This window comes from Lepidothrix coronata, unplaced genomic scaffold, assembly GCF_001604755.1.
Source record: "Lepidothrix coronata isolate B3197 unplaced genomic scaffold, Lepidothrix_coronata-1.0 Scaffold5, whole genome shotgun sequence".
Taxonomy (NCBI): domain Eukaryota; kingdom Metazoa; phylum Chordata; class Aves; order Passeriformes; family Pipridae; genus Lepidothrix; species Lepidothrix coronata.
The window spans coordinates 7,460,445-7,479,479 of NW_016690185.1; the positions used below are offsets into that span (position 1 = coordinate 7,460,445).

General features: G+C 40.3%; 1 protein-coding gene across 1 annotated transcript; it reads right to left on the reverse strand.

The window, feature by feature from the left end:
• Positions 1–355: 355 nt before the first annotated feature.
• On the reverse strand, positions 356–18,249 carry SERINC1 (serine incorporator 1). Its single transcript, XM_017828193.1, has 10 exons — positions 18,094–18,249; positions 12,321–12,482; positions 10,634–10,827; positions 7,662–7,741; positions 7,334–7,471; positions 5,062–5,231; positions 4,857–4,947; positions 3,844–3,985; positions 3,503–3,733; positions 356–1,958 (listed from the first exon to the last, which is right to left on the reverse strand). Exons 1-10 carry the CDS (start codon positions 18,130–18,132, stop codon positions 1,820–1,822), a joined length of 1,386 nt encoding a protein of 461 aa, XP_017683682.1. The 5' UTR covers positions 18,133–18,249; the 3' UTR covers positions 356–1,819.
• Positions 18,250–19,035: the final 786 nt, after the last annotated feature.

The window sequence follows — 19,035 nt, forward strand, 5'->3', positions numbered from 1 at the left end:
AAAGTGAAGAACTGCTGTAGTAGAGTGAGTGTTCAGGTGTTATACCAAATTTGAACAGGTGCAATCCAATGCAGCAGCAGCAGCAGCTGATGAAGCAGGAATGCAGTCAGAGGTGCAAGGCATGGCTGTGTTTGCAGAGACACAGCTGCAAAGGCCACAAACAGCTGTCAGAGAACTTCACCCAGGGGGTTGCACATGATCTCCCCAGTTGCTGGGGACTCGCTGCCTTAACAGGTGTGCTCTGCAGCACTGTCAGCTGCTACTGTTCAGAATCCCAGAAGAGGGGATGAAAATATAACACAAAATTTTGCACTAGCCACATATGGCTGCAGTATGAGGCATCAAAAGTCATGGAACATCTTCATCCAAATTTATTTATTAATAAGGTAACAACATATTCCAAATTATTACGAGCCTTTACTACTCTTTCCATTATCATCTCAAGTTTGACTGACATGTCAGACTTTTGCAGTAAATGTCAGTGTTCAGTGCAGAATTAAAATAAAAGCTTAGAGAACAGCAACAGGAAGTCACAGTTACAAACACCACAGTAAGAGATGAGCATGACATCTGCTGCAGGCTCCAGGGTCACTCCCAGTCAGGCTGCTTTAGTCTCAAGTTGTAACAAGTAATAGAGAGAAATAATGCAGCTTAAATACTTCCGTTACAAAGCAGCAAGCACAAAAGCATTTAAGATTTCGTAACTGCACAGGAACTATAATATTGTAATCAGATTAATGTTTTAACTCATGCCTAGAGTTAGACTTCCTAGGCTCAAATCCATCTCTGGCAATGGACAACAAGCAAAATACTTAATACAGTAAAAGATTTCAAGATTTAGAGCCGCAAATATTTTAAGAAACTCTTTAGTTGAAGCCTCAGTAAATGCAAACCCTCTCCTTTAGTTACTGTAATTTCAGTGCTCCTTTTCTTCCACTTCTTTTTTTAATCACAATACTTAAAAAATTCCTCTAAAGGGTTTACACAGCTTTCAGCACTCAGCTCCTTGCAAAGTCTGTGATTGTAGCTTAGCAAAGAAGAAAGTGGCACACAGAACAGCAATAAATTACAGCACAGCTATCCCATATAAACTACTTTAAAAAAATAATAATACATAAATGCGCATTGTAAACAGGTGCCTTAAAAACATGCTTCTGAGCGTCTGATACGAGGATGTTTTTCCCCAGGGTGCCTGTCCTCCTGTCTGCAATGGGACATATCAGACCCAGCAGCACCATGGAGGACAGTGGCTCCTCTGCAGCTCCAGGTGCAAGTTTCCCCATTACATCTGTGCTAAAGCTACTGCTGCCCTCGGCATGGCAAAGGTCAGGCTGTTAGTGCCTAAGTGCTGCGAGATGTCCAGTGAACTCCACTGTGCTCCATTTTGAGTCTAACAATGCTTACTCAAGGCTTACTTTGGAATCAAGGCAACAGGGATCATCAAAGGCAGCCCCTCCTTTACTTGCAAAGCCTGACCTAGCACTGTTTAGTTACCCTAATTAACACTTGCACTTTTTTTCCTACAACTATTTAATGCAACTGAGGGGAAAAAACGTAATAGTTCTCGATCTTACATCTTGTGCTCCCAAAGCACTCAATCTAGGAGTAATCCCATGAAAACCATCATTACAGCAATTATCATTGAGCTCAGCTAGAAAAAGTCATTTAGTGAAATGACAGAAGACATGGTTCAAGGTAATCATGCAGAATAAAGCAGGGTATACTACATGGACAGCACACGCGCACACACACACGTATTTACAACTGCACTATTATCCAGAATACTGTTTGTTTCAAAGACACGGTGAAGCAGCACAGCTTAGTCAAAGTCACGGTTTGTAAGAACCAGCGGAGCAACCAGAGTCCACACATACAGCACGATGCCAATCCAGCTGGAAGATATCTTCACCCAGACAGACGGCCACTTGCTGGTCATCGTTTCGTAAGTAGAATCCGGACTGTGAATAAAGGGAAAGAAAAAAGGTAATTTGCAACTTTTCTTTCAATACAACATACTTGTGTACTAAGCCACCCTTCCACACTCTTTTCAAAGTAGATAATTTTTACTTCATACTTCAGAGGACATTTGTACCCTTCTTCCAGCCAGTTCACACCAGTCTGTACAAGAACAATATTTGTTAAGTTGGTGTCACAGGAAGGTGGAAAACAACAACAGCACAAAAAACATTTACTAAGAGAAGCTGTCAAGAAGCAGAAATGATTACAAGGAATCTCTAAGCAAATCTGCAGAAAGGCAGTAAATGGATAGCACTCAGAGAGACAAATAATGTATTTTACCTTTCCAAAAGACAACACCTAGAAAAATTAATCATGCTGATGTCATACTGACCCAAGCAGGGCCAGGACTATCTATCAGAGTTACTTCTGAAGGAAGTAGCTTTCTAGTGTTGCTATTTTGATACAAATTGTCCTCTGCCAAATAACTAAAGACCATAATTTGTATTTTTAAATTCTGAAGAACATCTGTTCTAGCTGTTAACATAACAACAAACAATTCACACACGGGAGGACTATTTTATTGTGAGGATTTTTTCAGGGAGCAGACAATTAATTTCCTTCCACCAGGCCCTCTCACAGAATAGCTGAGGTTGGAAGAGATCTCTAAAAGTTCTCTGGTCCAACACCCCTATTCCAGCAGGGACATCTAAAGCCAGCTGCCCCAGATGGCTTTTAAGTACCTCCAAGGATGGAGACTCCACAAACCTCCCCGGGCAACCTGTGCCAATGCTAAGTAGCCCTTGCAATGAAAGAAGTGTTTCCTGATGTTCAGAGGGAACCTCCCATGTTTCAGTTTGTGCCCTTCGTCTCTGTCCTGTCACTGGGCATCACTGAAAAGACCCAGCTCCATCCTCTTTACACTCTCTCTTCAGGTATTCATATACATTGATAAGACACCCTGAGCTTCCTTTTGGCCAGGCTGAACAGTCCCAGCTCTCAGCCTCTCCTCATATGACACGTTACAGTCCATTCATCATCTTTGTGGTCCTTTGCTGGACTCTCTCCAGTATGTCCATGTCTCTCTTGTACTGGGAAGCCCAGAACTGGACCCAGCACTCCAGATGCGGAGTCACCAGCGCTGAGTAGATGGGAAGGAACACCTCTCCCTTGACCTATTGATACAACATGTCCTATTTCTCCTTTTTCTAGCTTTCTGTACCAGACACGGGCCTAGTGTTTACTAATTTTTAGTTGTTATAGAATTTAAGTCTTTAGGCTGTTCACTTCATCAGGACATATTTCAGCAGTCCAGTGAATCGCAAGAATTATCCTAGAAAATACAACAGGCACTTGGGAAAACAAGGTTGGCTGCACTTAATTTTCAAATACAATTCACTAAATATAGCTCAAACAGCATACATCCCTTGAGAAGTCCCATTCAAGACCTACATTCCAGAGTACACAACCTGTGACTCCTTGTCCAGCAAAAGATGGCATCTTGTATGCTCATTATTAAGCACAACATATTATCAAATGTAAATACCTGTACCAGTTGGTAAGTGTCATCATAATATACAGTGATGCCAGGAAAAGCATGAAGTGAAAGAAGGAGTAACTGTAAGTAACTCCATCTCTTTCATTATCTATGGCTCGGTGAACATCATCTCCATCATCAAGGGAGCCATCACTCCTGGGCATTCCATCTTCTATCAGTGTTGATTCATCACTGGTCAGCATCAGTTTGTTAACTTGGCTGTTGTTGGATGTTCGGATGCTGTATTTAACAGGAAAGGACACAGTACAGTTACCCAAATAAACACAATTTAGTATCCTACAACAAGAAGTAATACAAGTTAATAGATTATTTTTTTAAAGGAATCTTACCTTGAATAGAGAACACATAGCAAAAACAAAACCAGTCCTACAATTCCTTGTGCATCCCACCACTGCACCACCTGACCTTGGGTTGGAGTGCTGGTGCTGTTGTAACCAATGATGCTCAGCAAACTTGGGTTACAGCGCCTATCTGTGAGGGAAATTGCATTAGAGCTTACATAAAACAAGACAAATATTTAATAGCACATTTCCATGCTGAACGCACGGTAATAGAAAAGAACTTCATAACTGTGACAGTCTTGAATTAAAAAAGCTTTGAATCTAATTTTAGCCTATCGAGTCTCCCTAAAGCAGGGAAATGACAGTATGCAGCATAAAAATCTGTCTCTAAGCAGATAAAAGGATTTTAAACTTACATAAGATATGCATCAAATGCTTTACTGTTCCATCTCATAATTAGATGCAACAAAATTAAAATATTTGCATATTAAGCTTTAGAAATTCTACCACTAGAAAGCAAGTATGACAAACGTATATTCTACAGATAGGGTGCCAGAGTCATCTCAGAGTTGGAGAACAATGCTAACAAGTTGGTTTCATATTATCAGCGGTTCCCAACCCGCAGCATCCACAGGTAATACTGATTAAACAGCTGAAAGTAGCAGACAATCTTATTTCCCCATAATCACTGCCAGGATTTGATATAACTCATGTATGCTGTGACACAGAAGCACAGAAGACTGTCCATAGTTAAGATAAAAGGGTCAGAGATCCAATTAAAACCACCAAAATCAATATTTTAAAATTTATTTTAATCACCAGAATTTCTGAATTAATTTATTTATCTTTAGAGATGCTCAGCTGTTTTCAGACACAATAAACATTGACAACATTTATTTAAACTTGTTTTAAATCCTCAGTTTGGAAAAATAAAATCAGTAGCATCTCAGTCATATAAGAAAAATGAAACTTGGTAGGGAGATGAATCACCCTGACACCCCAGAGGAAATGCAGTAATCCGCAAAACCTAAGCACAACCCGTGCATTGCTACTGCACTTACCTGGTTCATTGGTCATAGCTGACCAAGTCAAATACATTGTATAAACTGTGATCACTGAAGACTGCAGCAAACCAGACCTTGGCTGAGATTCCTACACAAAGGAGTCAAAAAATAGGGAAGTTAGGCAATTAAAAGTCTCAGGCACAATTATATTATAACACAAAAAACCCCCATACCCTAAGAGGTAACAGAATTAAAACTGTACCTGAATCCTTGGCAGAATTGACATTACAGAAGCACCAATGCACAGCAGCATATTAACACTGATGAATGTCTTGTTTTCAGAACAACCTTCCGGATGAGTGTAATAAACATAAAACAAGACGATAGCTACAAGAGACAGCAGGTAGTTGACAGCTGTAGCTGACAGCAGAGCTGTGAAGAGACAAAACCATAGTTAAACTGATTAATAACAGAGACTATTAAAACTGAAATAATATTGCATGATTATCAGGTTTTCGATATGGTATACAATGAGAGTTACGGGCACTGAAATGTAACAGAAGTTCTCAATAGTCTGAAGTGTTATAAAGAAAGAACATAACACATGAGAATCCTGAAGCTTTACTTGATTCTCCAGTGCTCTAACAGCAGCTAGGAAGAGCAAATATAAAGGAACACAACTACACACAGCTAACAGCTAAAAAGAAACTAACAGCTTAAAAAAGAAACTGAAAAATACTTCTCCAACAGAAGGTAAAACAAAATCCCATTTCCAAATCTTAGTAAAAACATTAAATAGTGAAGTGGCTATTGAATGAAAACAGGCCATACTGTCTTCTGAAACACCTAAATGATCACATCTGAAACGCTATATTAAAATAAGGTATCATTTCTCCAGCGAGATGACTTGTACTCTCCTTCACTATCTTGGCCTTTCACCCACCATATACCTTCGAAGAATAACAGACTGGTAGATAGAAAAACAATTATTTGAGATGATTATGCTCAACATGAAGCACTAACAGACTTCTTTGTTTTTAATCAGTGCTAAAGGTGTAACAAAACCTCTGGCTGAAAAAACCCAAAAACTTGCAGTCGCCACTTCCGTGATACTAAGATGCACAGGAAGCTCCACTTGAATCTGAGGAAGAACTTCTTTACTGTGCGGGTGAGGAGTCTCCCTCACTGGAGATATTCAAGAACTATCTGGATGTAATCCTGAGAGACTGAAATGTTAAACTTAATGACTCAAACAGTCATCCACTGGCAAAAGCAGCAGGGTACTTTGATTAGTCCAGGTTTGCATCCCCCAAACGAAGGGGAGGAGGAGAATTTTTGAACCTGTGATAGCCAAACCTCTGATCTGCATAAGAATAGCCCAGGTGCAGATGGAGTGAGCACCCAAGCTCGATTTTGAGCCAAATAAGGGAAGAGGCCACAGATCCTGAGAGGTGGGATAATGCCTTTTATCATGCCAATGCTCTCCCTTACACAATTGGCTCAGTTGTCAAACTCCTCCCCAACCCTCTTTCACATTCACATGAGACATTCACATTCACATACAGGCCTGAAGGCATTAATAATCCCTTCTGATGGGGCGTAACTGGTTCAACTGCACTGATGTGAGAGGCAGCTGTCATAGAAGGTGCCATAAACCATCAAAGACCCCTGAAATACCACCCCCCACCACCTTCCACCAGAGGACTGTACATGATCCAGTGCTGAATCAGATAGTATAAAACACCCCACCCCAGGAGACATACCTGGGCATTCCCACCTGAACCTCAGCGTATATTAACCTCCTGCACTTTGTGTTTCATGGGCTTCCCCCACCCTTGGCGGATCAAGACTGTGACCATGACTTCCATCAACAGACATCTGAATTACATCAAGTCTCATGGCTGGACCCACGGGTGGTGTTATCTCTCTACTCTTATCCTTTCTTTTCCTTATACATTTTCTTCAGTGTTATTTCTAAGCCTTTATATTGCTGTATTTCTACAGATAATAACCATAACGGCTACATACCTCCTTTTCATTGCGACAAACTGTTCTGAAATAAACTTGCCATATATATATTTACAAACACCACTCATTTAGTGTACTTTCTCTCTAATGTGCCCCAAGGGATCTATTAGTAACAAGACCCTCAGTTACCCCACCTTCAGGAGCGTGTTCCAACAGCAATCCTGTGCAATGTGCTCTAGGATTACCCTGCTTGAGCAGAGGTTGGACAGATGACCTGCTGTGGTCCCCCCAACCTCACCCAGTCTGTGATGCTACAAAACTGATGCCCTGTTCCCAGGGATTGGATCTTATTACTCAGAGACTGCTGCTCCCCTCCTTGCTTCTCCTTATTTAACTTGACATCAGAAGGACATCAATGGAGCTGAACTACACTATTTGAGAAAATGAGACTTAGGTATAAAGCAGACCTTCTGCACTCTGGTAAAATGCACTATTCAGTGAGTAACTTATTTAACATAATGCACATAAACTGAAATTTAAAACTTGATTGTAGTACAGTCCTTTACCTGCATACCAGCATCTTGAGTTTCCTTCCTCCATTTTTTCAACCCAAGATTCATTCCAGGAGTGGGCAAAGTCAATGAGCAAGACCAGCTGAATAAGAATAAAGCAGAATGCTCCAGCCATACCTACATAAAACCACACTAAAAGAGAAATAAAACAAAACCAGTTAAGAACCATTAATAATTTGTATTAATGTCCCTAAACATAGAGAAATGCTAAAGTTAGTTACACAGCTACAATTAAAACTGTATGACATCAGCATGCACTTGCCTTTGTTTTAAAACCCATTACCATTGCACCATGACACAGTGGAAGACAATATTCCCTTACCAGTTGTAAACGGTCCCTCTGGTATGAAGAAAGCTCCAACACTAATTGCAAGTGCTGTTGCAAATTTAAAGAACCAGAATCTAAGGGGAAATTAAAAAAAAAAAAGTTCAGGCAACTGCTACATCTTGTTTAATTCACACAGAAATACACATCCTTAAGAGTTGGGTTTTTTTAATTCACTCATTCTTAACCTGCTTCTCTTGAAATAGGATAAAATTCTTATTTTATCTGTCCAAGATTTTTGTGATCCAGAAAATTATGTTTCAACTGTGCTAGACTGACAGAGTTTGACATATTTCCCAGAGAGATCACACTCATGAATTACAAATGAAGTCTACTGTGAATTGTTTTTTGTTTTCCTAAGAACATTTTTAGCCAGAGCAGTGAGATTACTGAACTACCTGCATATCAGAAAAAATTGGTTAAAAAAAATCCCTACCTATTTCTAGTATCAAAACCAAAAAGGTAGAAGATCTGGTTGGTGCCTACAATGACAGAAGACACTATGCTGGAGCTCCCTATCAGTCTCCATTCGCTTCCTACAAGAGACATGCACCAAAGCCTGCATTTTTCCTACCCAACTTCAGACTCTTTAGGCCTACATCTGATGAGGATTTATCACAAGAACAAAAGCAAATGATTAATCCTTCACAGAAAACACACAATCAAATTCCACTGCAGTGGCATTGGAATTTTTTTCCAGTAAAAGATATGCACTCAAAGATCATCAAATGTTTCCTAGAAAGCACAGAAGGGAGTACATTTCACCAAAGATTCACCAAATTCACCCCAAATATAAACTGTATAGGGAAATTCAAACTGTTATGCCAATAAACCTGTAAGAAGGTGAAGACTGTTTTTTCTGATCACAGTGACAGGCAACTCCAAATACAGGCATGATGTCATCTACATGTACTTCAAAACTGTATATAACAGCACAAAGACATGTACCACACCCCCACAATGTCAAACACTTGGACAGTTTTCAAATTTTCCATCCCTTCCCTTTTTTTCCCATACTTCGAACAAGTCTGATCGCTCCTGCTGGCTGTTACAGTCAAATAATGGAGACCAGAGGAATAAATTCCAATTGTGTAGAGAGGAACTACATAAGATGACAGAAGTGTAGTATATTGAAAAATATTTAGTAATTCCCTAGGATATAGAGAAGTGATTAAAGCCAGCTTGAAAGCTGAATTAAGTTATAACATTTACAGTGCAATACCTACCCCACTAAAACTAGTGTTTGAATCCACATGAGGAATTTATTTTTTTTTTAAACAATGTCATTCTCAATTACAGAAATAAGAATGGATTCAAGGTTGTATATATCTAATCTCTAATTCCAGACTTTTTAAAGGTATTTTAACACTCTACCCTTTAACTTGCTAGACAACAACTACAACTGTTATGCATTCTGTGCAACCCAGCTACTATTCTGTAAATACATTATAACTGATTTTTTTCTATTGTTATTATAAACCTGAGGCAAGAAACCACTCTGATTGCTGTTAAAAAAGCAGAGAAGGTGAACATTGGCACTGGAACATATTACTGGACTTAACTTGCACGCAAGAATGAAAAAGTCAGTAGATAGAGATGGAAAAAACAATATTCTGAATAAATTCACTGACAGAAACATTACACCACAAAGTATTACTGAAGATACATACAATTTCAAAAATCAAAAGCCATAAAGCTTTTCACAAAGCTAACTGTAATGCATTTTATTGAAGCAACCATTTGTTACAGAAGTGTTGGAAATAACATTATTAAATATTTTACCAGTAACAGTTAACAAACATAAGTTTTCTTTTTATCCCAGTGTTCATGTTACATTGGCTAAAAAGAATAAACTGCTATGGGTTGCATAAACAGTACAAAAATTTGTACTCGGAAGCACAACGCCAAACAAGGGTACCAAGAAGATCCCAAAGTTTTAGGTAAAAATATTCCACATGACATAAAAGATGTCTTTTGCTGTAAAAATGAACACAAGACACTGATATAGAATGTACCTGAACCATTTTCTTCTTGCTTGTAACAAGCACGTTCTCCTGAACAAAGCAGAGTGTAGGGAAAGGCTGAACTGAGTTACTGCTAATGTGTCTTAACACTGTACTGTATCTTTTTCTTTAGACCAAAACAAAAAAAACAAAGCAATATTCTGCTGAGTCTTAATTATTTTATTGTCCCCTAGAGAAATAATTTGAAGTTTTTTCTCATGTTATGTTAGACATGTTTAATCTTACTATACTGACTATAAGACAAAATTACTTCATCATTTTTATGGCTCAGCTGTTCATAGCTTCCATTAAGTATAGTCACCTTAAAAGCAGTAGTCTAACCAATCACTGTGACCATCAAGACTAGGCACCATAAATGGCTTTAGGCTTTTTAGCCTCATGCTCTCTTACAAATATTTACATCTCCTTGGTTCAAGTAGCCACATTACACATAGGCAGAGCCTGGATGAAAAAAGCCACTTATGTCAACCCATGAGCTGAAACTCACTATATTCTTCCCTCTGATAACTCCAACTAAAATGAAATATAAAATTACTGGAAAGCTCAGAAACTAAATATGTCCTTTATTTCTTTATGCAGAGAGTAGACTGAAGAAAAGATGGCAGACAGAGAAAAGATATGTTTAACTCATAGCTTTTAAAACAAAACTCTTCAGAAAAGAGCAAGCCCTTAAAAACTTCAAATTTAAGAGGAACAGAATTCCCAGAGGACAAATGAGGCTTTTTAATCTATTTGTTAAAAAAATCCCTTAGTGCCATTATTACTTAGTGCCATTATTCATCTCTGAATTTCATCATCTTCGGAAAAAAGTGGAATTTCTAATCTTGGGAAACCTCTGGACAGATTATCTAATGTCACAGTTTAGGCTCTGAAAAGCAGCAGCCATGTGTATCTTTTCCTCTTAAAAAATGAATCACTAACTCAGTTCTCATTTCTGCCTCTTACCCGTTATGAACCGCTGCCCTTGGGTCATTGCTGCTCTTCACTTTGATCATCAGCAAGGAGAAGAGGAGGAAGAACATGGCCATGCCGAAGCACACACGGTACACGGCTTTGTAACCAACAAGTACATCGCAATTCACGTGGCCGTGCACACCAGGAATACTTGTTCCCATCCCCCCATCACAAAATCCAGGAATCTGTGATAAATACAAGATACTTCAGTGATCTTTAAAAGACCTCCTCGAGTAAATGCATATTAATAAATTGCCAATATGTAACTCATTAACATTATAACATTATGCAACTATTAACATTGTTAGAAAATATGATACTGAAGGGCTGTATAGGTACTTACAGTCCAACTGGGATATCAAACATATTCAAGGAAAAAAAGTCCTGCATAAGCAAATTCTAAACAAAACCAAAAACAAATCTTAGAATAGTTTGGTTTGGAAAGGACCCTTAAAGATCACCCAGTTCAAACCCTCTGCCACGGGCAGGGACATCTTCAACTAGATCAAGTTGCTCACAGTCCCATCCAACCCGATCTTGAAAGTTTCCAAGGATGAGACAGGGATCTTATGAAGAGAAGGTTTTTTAAATGTTATTAGCAATTTTTAAACTTCTCAAAGAAATTCAGTTCTCACGTGCTAATATGAATCAAGAGATAAATAAAAGATCTGGGAATGGGTAAATTTGACTTGACAGTTACTGTCAGGCTCATGACATAGCTAGGAGGTGGCAGCCTGCTCACATCTCAGTCTCAGACTCTCCCAAAAAATGTAACATCACCATCAATTAGATGTACCTGTAACTTCCATACAAAACAGTTGAGAACATTCTTTCCAGTCACTAGCAGGACATGATTAACATCTTTTAGAAGCAAATCATACTCCAGAAGGCTGTAATTTTCTTTCCTACATGACTAACATGGCTCTCACTGAAGCTCCAGTGTGGTTACTATACCACACTGAAATAAACATTTACAAATGAATCATTTTTGGGGGAAAAAAAATTAAAAGCATGCCCAACCAAAGTTACTATCTACTGAAAAAAAAAGCAAAGACAGCAAAACAAAGACTAACAGAAGTACAGTACAGGCAACTCAAGCTGACTGAACCTGTAAGCTCACATTATCACTCTCTAATTTTACATGCACTATCACATCTTCATATAACCAATAAACTGTAAAATTCCACAAGCACCTCCTAATTTCCAGAGTGAAAAATACGCTACTATGATTAATGACAAATATTTTTGTTATGCATTGCAGACTTTAAAATAGAACTTTAACTAGTACAGCACAATAAAACTAGAAGATATTTTAGACTGTGACTATTTTTTAACTGGGATCAAAATCAATCAAGTGCCGCAAAAACAAGCATCTCCTTAAGACATAATTTTACACACATAAATTAAATTTTCTTGTTTAATAAAAAATCATTTTTTTTCTCCTCCGAGCTATTAAAGAAAAGGTGCAACTTCACTTCAAAATAGTTCTTTTCATCTATAAAGTGATTTTCCAAAAGTTCTTTGTTTATTTGATCTACGATCAAATAAATGGTGACTGCGAAGCACAGGTGACAGCAAAATTACATATTTCCAAATAAAATCCAGGCTTTCAAGATGTCAATTACTATTATCTGTGACGTTTGTTCTACCAAACGCGTTAGCAATAAAGCAACCTGACCTTCTTCAGCTGCTCTTCCATGCCTGGTATTAACATCACACAGGCAACGCTCACGCCAAGAAGCAAAAAGAAGGCATAGATCAGCCGAGTTATGGTGGAGTTGTTTCCACTGGGGCAGCATCGGCAGAGCAGGCACGGGGCACTTCCACACAAGCACGGTATCTGAGAGGGAGACAGAACATAAATTATTTATAAAGCTTTGCATTGCTAGATTTCAATATTTAATCAGGCTGTGTAGATCATCTGAAGTTATGATGAAAAATGACTCATCCTATGCATCCCACCCACCAGTGCAGGCTAAGTCACTGCAACATCTTACAGAGCCACCCAACAACCTTGGCAGTGCTTCCTGATGCGCCACTGTACAGTGAAATCAGTGCTATGTCAAAAGTAATCACTTATCCATTGAAAAGAAACAAAGACTTGATTTAGGCTCATTTGTGCTCTTCAATTTATTTCTTTTCAGCTAAATAAGATGCAAGGATTACGTTGAGTTAGCAACTACCTCCTCCCCTCCACAGCTGTACACATGAAACAAATACAAGGCAGGAAAAAAAATAACTGTCATGAAGGTACACTTTTAGCACCTGGCAGAGTGGGGACACAATCCTCACTGGGGCCATAAACATTTCTGGAGCACAAAAAGCAGGTGAAATACCCTAAAGCTTAGGTTACAAATTATTTTATATTATCATCTACTCATATATCACATAATTCTGTTAGCTTGCAAAATCATCTTATGCAATCTAAAAGCTACAAAAGGCAAGAGCAGAATAAATATACAGTACATGGGTTATTGATACCAAATATCAACAGCAGAAGTGGATGGGAATGCTGTACAGTTATAATACTACAAGAGGGACAAAAACCAGGACAAAATTTACCTGTACTTAATCAGAAAATTGTCGGAAGAAAGAAAGGGAGCAGATAGTTCTGTTTCACCAGGAAAGGGCTGGGGAGCAAGAAACAATTCTCTGCCACTTGCTGGATGGCAATTTGGGAAGCAAAAGAAAGGTAAGGTCCCACAAGTAAACATTAACCAAAAGAGGGAAGATACAATCAAAATGTCTGAGCACTGCCCTATCTGAGCTACAATAGACCGTGCTACCTCTGACAAAGATACAGAACAGGGTTAAAACCCCTCTTTTCCCCCAGCACACATCCAGGGACACCTCTGCCATGTGACAAAAGCCACAGGTGTCCATCATCTGTGCATGAAAGACACCCAGTCAGTCACATAAGGACATGACTAGTTACATGGCCACATGACCAGGGCATGTCAATCACCCAGTCCGACCGGAATGTGTCAGAAAGAGTTCTTAAAACTTTAGTCATATGACAAACAAAAATGCCAGCAGTCTGCTGCTACCGGAAAGGCCCCAGGGGCTGCAGGGAAAAGCAGACAAACTGCCACAACACTCTTGTCTTGGAAGCTTCCTGAGAAGCCTTTGGGGAAAAGGCTGATTATGTGTTCTTACAGTTCGAACAGTGTTCAACTCACACACTGGACTCACAGAGTTGGGTTTTTTAAATCATTTCCTTATATTCTTTTTGTACTTATGTTCATTCCTGAGGATGGAGGAGCCAAGAATTTTCACTCCTCTATGCTACAGAATCATCTTTAAATTAGTAAACTTCACCACTAAATTTGTGAAACTAGGTAGTTTTAACTATTTCAGAATGTAAAAGCTATTATATTGCCCTTTTTTACCTTCTCCTCCACTAAGTATCATTATAGGACAAATAATATGAAGATGTTGATTACAGGACATTTCATCTCAATATAATAAAGAAATTGTTTACAGTAAGAACAATTAGTCACTGCAACAACCTTCCCAAGGATGCAGTAGTCTCCATCACTGGAGGTTTTCAAGATGTGACTGGACAGGGTACTGTCATCCCATCTAGGCCCCCCTTTCCATGAAAGATGGACCAGATGATCCTTGGAGGCTGTTATATGACTGCATGAAAACTACATTGGGGCATCTACGCTTAATAAATAGGAAATATATAGCAAATATTGGCTCAGAATGCATCAGAATTTTACAGTATTACTGTATTACGCTATTTCCTACACACACAAACAGCCTTTCTAGTGAAAAACATCTCTGCTCAAAAAGTTACTAATTCTGTCTGCATTAATATTTCCAAAGATACTGTTGAATAAAAGGTTGAACTTGGTAGATTACAATATATGCCCAGGCTCATCTGCTGCAGAAAATTTAAGAGCACCTCGTAAAAAAGTCACTTCTCTGGTGAATCCCAATGTTAAATTGTTTAATACCTAAATAATTCAAGCAGCTTGCTCCTTAGTGCCTCAAGGGGAAGACAGTATGTTTCTAGAGATACTGGATGCTTGCAGTAGCTGAAATAAAGGTGACTGTCTCCACCCCACTGGAAAACAATGTGTCTCAAGAGAAACAATATAGCTCACTTTAGAGTCTGAACTCCCACATCATCTTGTAAAACTTTCCCCCCAAACAGCTCATGCTTTCAAGCTGTGATCACACACATCTCTGAACAAGAGACACCTATTGATAACTGATACTATTTATACAAGTTGACCACTTCTACAAGGAATCCCGTTACAGTCCAAATCCCTCTTCCTTTGGCAAAAGAATATACATCATTCCAATAAAATAATATTATACTATTAGCAAAACGACTTCTAGCAATTTACAGACTTCGAAAAGAACAGAAAGCAAAGAACATCCAGCCCATGGAATTCAGTCTATCAGCAGAGGAGACAAGGACAGTTTGTGCCACTTTCATCCTAAATTTGAAGCACATTTCCTACAAAAATATGCAACAGTACAAATAGTAAGATCTACCATGCAGATCAAAGTTTAGCTCCTCGTATAAGACTCAGCTGAGTCATAGATGCAGACAAAAAGTTACTCTTCAATTAGTTTTTTCCTTGTTTTCATAAGGAAGCTTAGACACTAGTTGCAAAATCTCAACTGCATAAAATCTATTGCCATCCAGAAACTTTTGTACCTATCAACCAACTCATATCCCTTTACATTTTTGAGAAAAATAAGCAGCTTGGCGGTGTTTACTAAGACAAAATAAGAAAAGGCAACCCACACACCTATTCTGGGAGCAGCCAGCTGGGCAGACCGGCCAGCTAATTCATGCCTGCTAAACCAGTCACTTCATTCCCTAGGGCAGTGGAAATTGCATGAGGAACACATAAGATGAATATTGCAGGAGAGAGGAGAGAAAATCTCACAAAATCTCTGAAAGTCAAACGTTACTGGTCCTGATGGACACAGAACAAATTTTTAATATCAAATATAATCTTCCTACTGAAGTAATGACTAAATGATTATATACTGAATTAAGTATTTGCAAAAACACTAAGTCCTCGCTGGGCCTAGTCAGGTTTTAGCTACATCATCCCTACTCTTTTGCTTAAAGGCACTGAATCAATCAAGATCTTTACCTTGACAGAGAATATTAAAGCAAGCAAAACAGCGGCTCAGCTATTTCACAGAAATAGTGCAGTAGAGGCAATATGCAGCAGAGGGAAAGTGGCAAAATGCAGCAGAGGGAAAGCGGCACTGTGCTCTTACAGCTTTGCCCCCATCGCACCCGCCATCTCTGACAAGCTCACCTGTGCTCATAAAAACACTGAAGTAAAACACTGCCCGATCAGCACACAGGAGGGCAGAGCTACAATCAGCCGTAACACACCACAAAAAGTCCAAAAGAAACAAGTCTGGCATGAGGCCTGATATCAAGGCTACGCAGAGCAGCTCTGCACGGCACAACACGTGGCCCTGCAGAGAACTCAGCCAAGGCCACGCTGACAGCAGTGTCCTCACAGGAAAAAGAGTTTTCCTGGCCATGGCACAGTCTGCACTAGCACAAACTCCACTACACCTGGTTCAGCTGCTACCTCACCCTCGCAGTTTGTTTCTTTCTCAGAGCCAAAACAGCGTTTTTAGTGACGTATCCTTAGAGACCAGCACGGGCAGATTTTTACTATTAAGAACTATCATATGGGCTTCAAGTGCTGATTAGCTGTGGTTTTAAATGTGGAAAGAAAATCAACGCTTAAAGCCAACAGGGGAAAAGAAAAATAAAACCAACAAAACCGACAAAAAACCCCACCCTGATTTGTTTGGGCACTTTAAAGGAAGGGACAGGGGTTAGATACCCACAGTACATCGGATTTAATTAAGATTACATTCTCATGCAAATCATTTTATCTAACAGGCCATTAGCTGAATTTCTCTGCACAGAAGCAAACACTCAAGAGCAAGTACACAGGGGTTCTTCATGTACTACAAACACAAACCAGTTGTCAAAAAGGCTGTTCATGAACTTGAAAATGCTGTGTATATTAATTCGAGTATTTGAATTAAAGCCTATAGTCACACCGTCACTAAGTGTTTTATATTAATTTTAAAAATTAATGTTAAATATATTCAGTTAGTCTTTAAAGTCTAACTGGCTAAGTGCAGTGTTTAAAATGTTAAAGAGAGGAAAATGAACGCTGACAGTACTTAGTTAACTGGGTAGCATCAGTGTTCTAGTTGATTATTTATATGCATATCAGCCTGGAAAGTCAGCTCATACAAATTTTCAAATTCTAGGATCATTTCACATAATTTGTACATGAGCACAAATTATGTACCATCTCAATTACACATCACTGTACCAGGGCAGCCAAAGCCCATACATTCTGATAATACAAAAAACAGGAGCTTGGATAAACATGAAGCTTTTTTACTACACTAAAACGTGTGTGAACTGTTTGAATACAGGTAATCTAATTTAATCCGTGTATGGTACAATATTTTAGGTATGGAAAATTCAGATTTTCGCTATTCCATTGACATTTTTAAGCCAAATGCCTAGAAATTCACAGTCCACCTGACTGTGCCTATATACCTAGGGTCTAGACTTGGAAAGACGTATCATCGCTTATGCATAAAAGAGCAATGCCTCAGATGAGGACCCTTTATCAACTTCTTTGCTTTCCTGCATAGTGCAAACAGTTTTAATACCATCTCAAACTATTGTTCTCCGTTAAGAAAGAACACCTGACGATGCTTAGCACGGTGGCGACACACCACCACGGATTACTGCGCACTGAGAAAACGATGGCTCGGTCAGACAAAGATGCTACAAAGAGTGGAACTGCTCAAGACAAAGCCAAAGGAAAGAGGAATTCAAATACAAATATTAGAATCAGGGAAACACGCGAGTTCTAATTTTCCTGAAAAAACCTCTGGAGTTCAAAGCATTTAATGAGACTGTGACTCCTTTACAGAACCGGGGAGAGGGAATTTCAGTGGACACCGCAGCACCCCCAGGACAATAACGCGGATTAAGAGCGACCAGCAGCGCGACAGCCCAGCCTGACTGGGTCAGTACGAAGCTCGCCATGGCCCCGGCGACACGGCACCGCCAGATGCCTGGAGATCCCCGGACAAGCCCGAGCGGGGGGGCCCCGGCGGGGCCCGCGCTCTTCAGCCCGCCGCAGAGAGAGCCTTGCCCGGGAGGAGCGAGGGCAGCGCCCGCTCGGGGCCGAGAGCCCGGCTGGGAATGGGGAGGGGGCCCGCAGCCTCCCCGCGCCGGGGGACACGGGAAGGCAGCGCCACAGCCGCCCCTGGGAGACACGGGCACGGGGAGGTGATGGGCGAGGCCCGGGCGGCGATGGAAGCGGAGAGGGAAGTGCGGGTGGGGAAGAGAAGGGCAGGGAGCACCGGCCGCCGGCTCCGAGCCTGCGACGGGCAGGGAGGGACCCACGCGCCCCCCTTACCCAGCTCGCCAGGGAGCAGAGGCCCAGGACGCCGCCCATGGTCCTCGACCAGCTCCGGCTCGGGCTCCTCCAAGATGGAAGCGCGGCGGACGCGGCTCCGACGCCGTTGTTTACTGCTCCCAGCGGCGCTTCCGCCGCTCTGACGGCAACGGGAGCGTCACTTCCATCCTGGAGGAGGCAGAGCTGCCTTGTCCACCGCCCGGGAGCGGCTGGCCGGGGTCTGTGGAATATGTCGACAGTACGTGAAGCCAGGGTGTTCTTTGGTGTCAGATCTTTGTACGCTTTCAAGCCTAATCAGCAAGAAAGGATACCTAACCAGTGGGACAGGCAGCAGCCAGCATCCCTTAGTCAAGGGCACACGAGAACTAAAGCTTAAAGCTTGTTACTTGTAAACTATGGATATAGTAAATCAAGATGTTCTTGTCTGTCAGTAGAACAAATAACACCATCCCTTAGTGAGGGACATCAGGGAACTAACAAACTTTAATGATGTAGTAAATCAAGATGTTGATCCATGTCTATGTATACATTGCTAACTTGGCAAAATACTCGAGGTTCATGTATCCTGTAGCTGAACTATGTTCATTATAATGCTAGAAATCACACCTACAGATCAAAAAGACCCCTGTCCAGGTGCAGACCCTTACCCTGAGCATATGTAGAAGTTAGCTGGGGTTATGTAGCTTATATGGCAATTTCTAGCTAATCGTAGTACAAGATTTGTACTTGGAAAATTACTAACTCTGAATTTCTGTGTATAAATAATGGTGTGGAAAGTCCAGAGGGGCATGTTTCACTTGTGGAAGACCACTGAGCAACCAGGCTTGCACAACTCTTGAGATAAATAACTAATCAGTGTCTCTCTTGGGTGTGTGATTATCAGTTTGTTGCACACCAGGTAAAGAATCCGATTTTCTGGACAACAGGCCAGCAGTGGCATCC

What these genes read in the sequence shown, in the direction of transcription:
- SERINC1 (XM_017828193.1), bottom strand. Translation starts at nt 18,132, where the DNA reads ATGGGCGGCGTCCTGGGCCTCTGCTCCCTGGCGAGCTGG. An exon ending in TCTGCTCCCTGGCGAGCTGG is followed by an intron (nt 12,483 to 18,093) that starts GTAAGGGGGGCG and finishes TCTCCCTCTCAG; the next exon opens with ATACCGTGCTTGTGTGGAAG. An exon ending in AGGGCAGCGGTTCATAACGG is followed by an intron (nt 7,742 to 10,633) that starts GTAAGAGGCAGA and finishes ATTTCCCCTTAG; the next exon opens with ATTCTGGTTCTTTAAATTTG.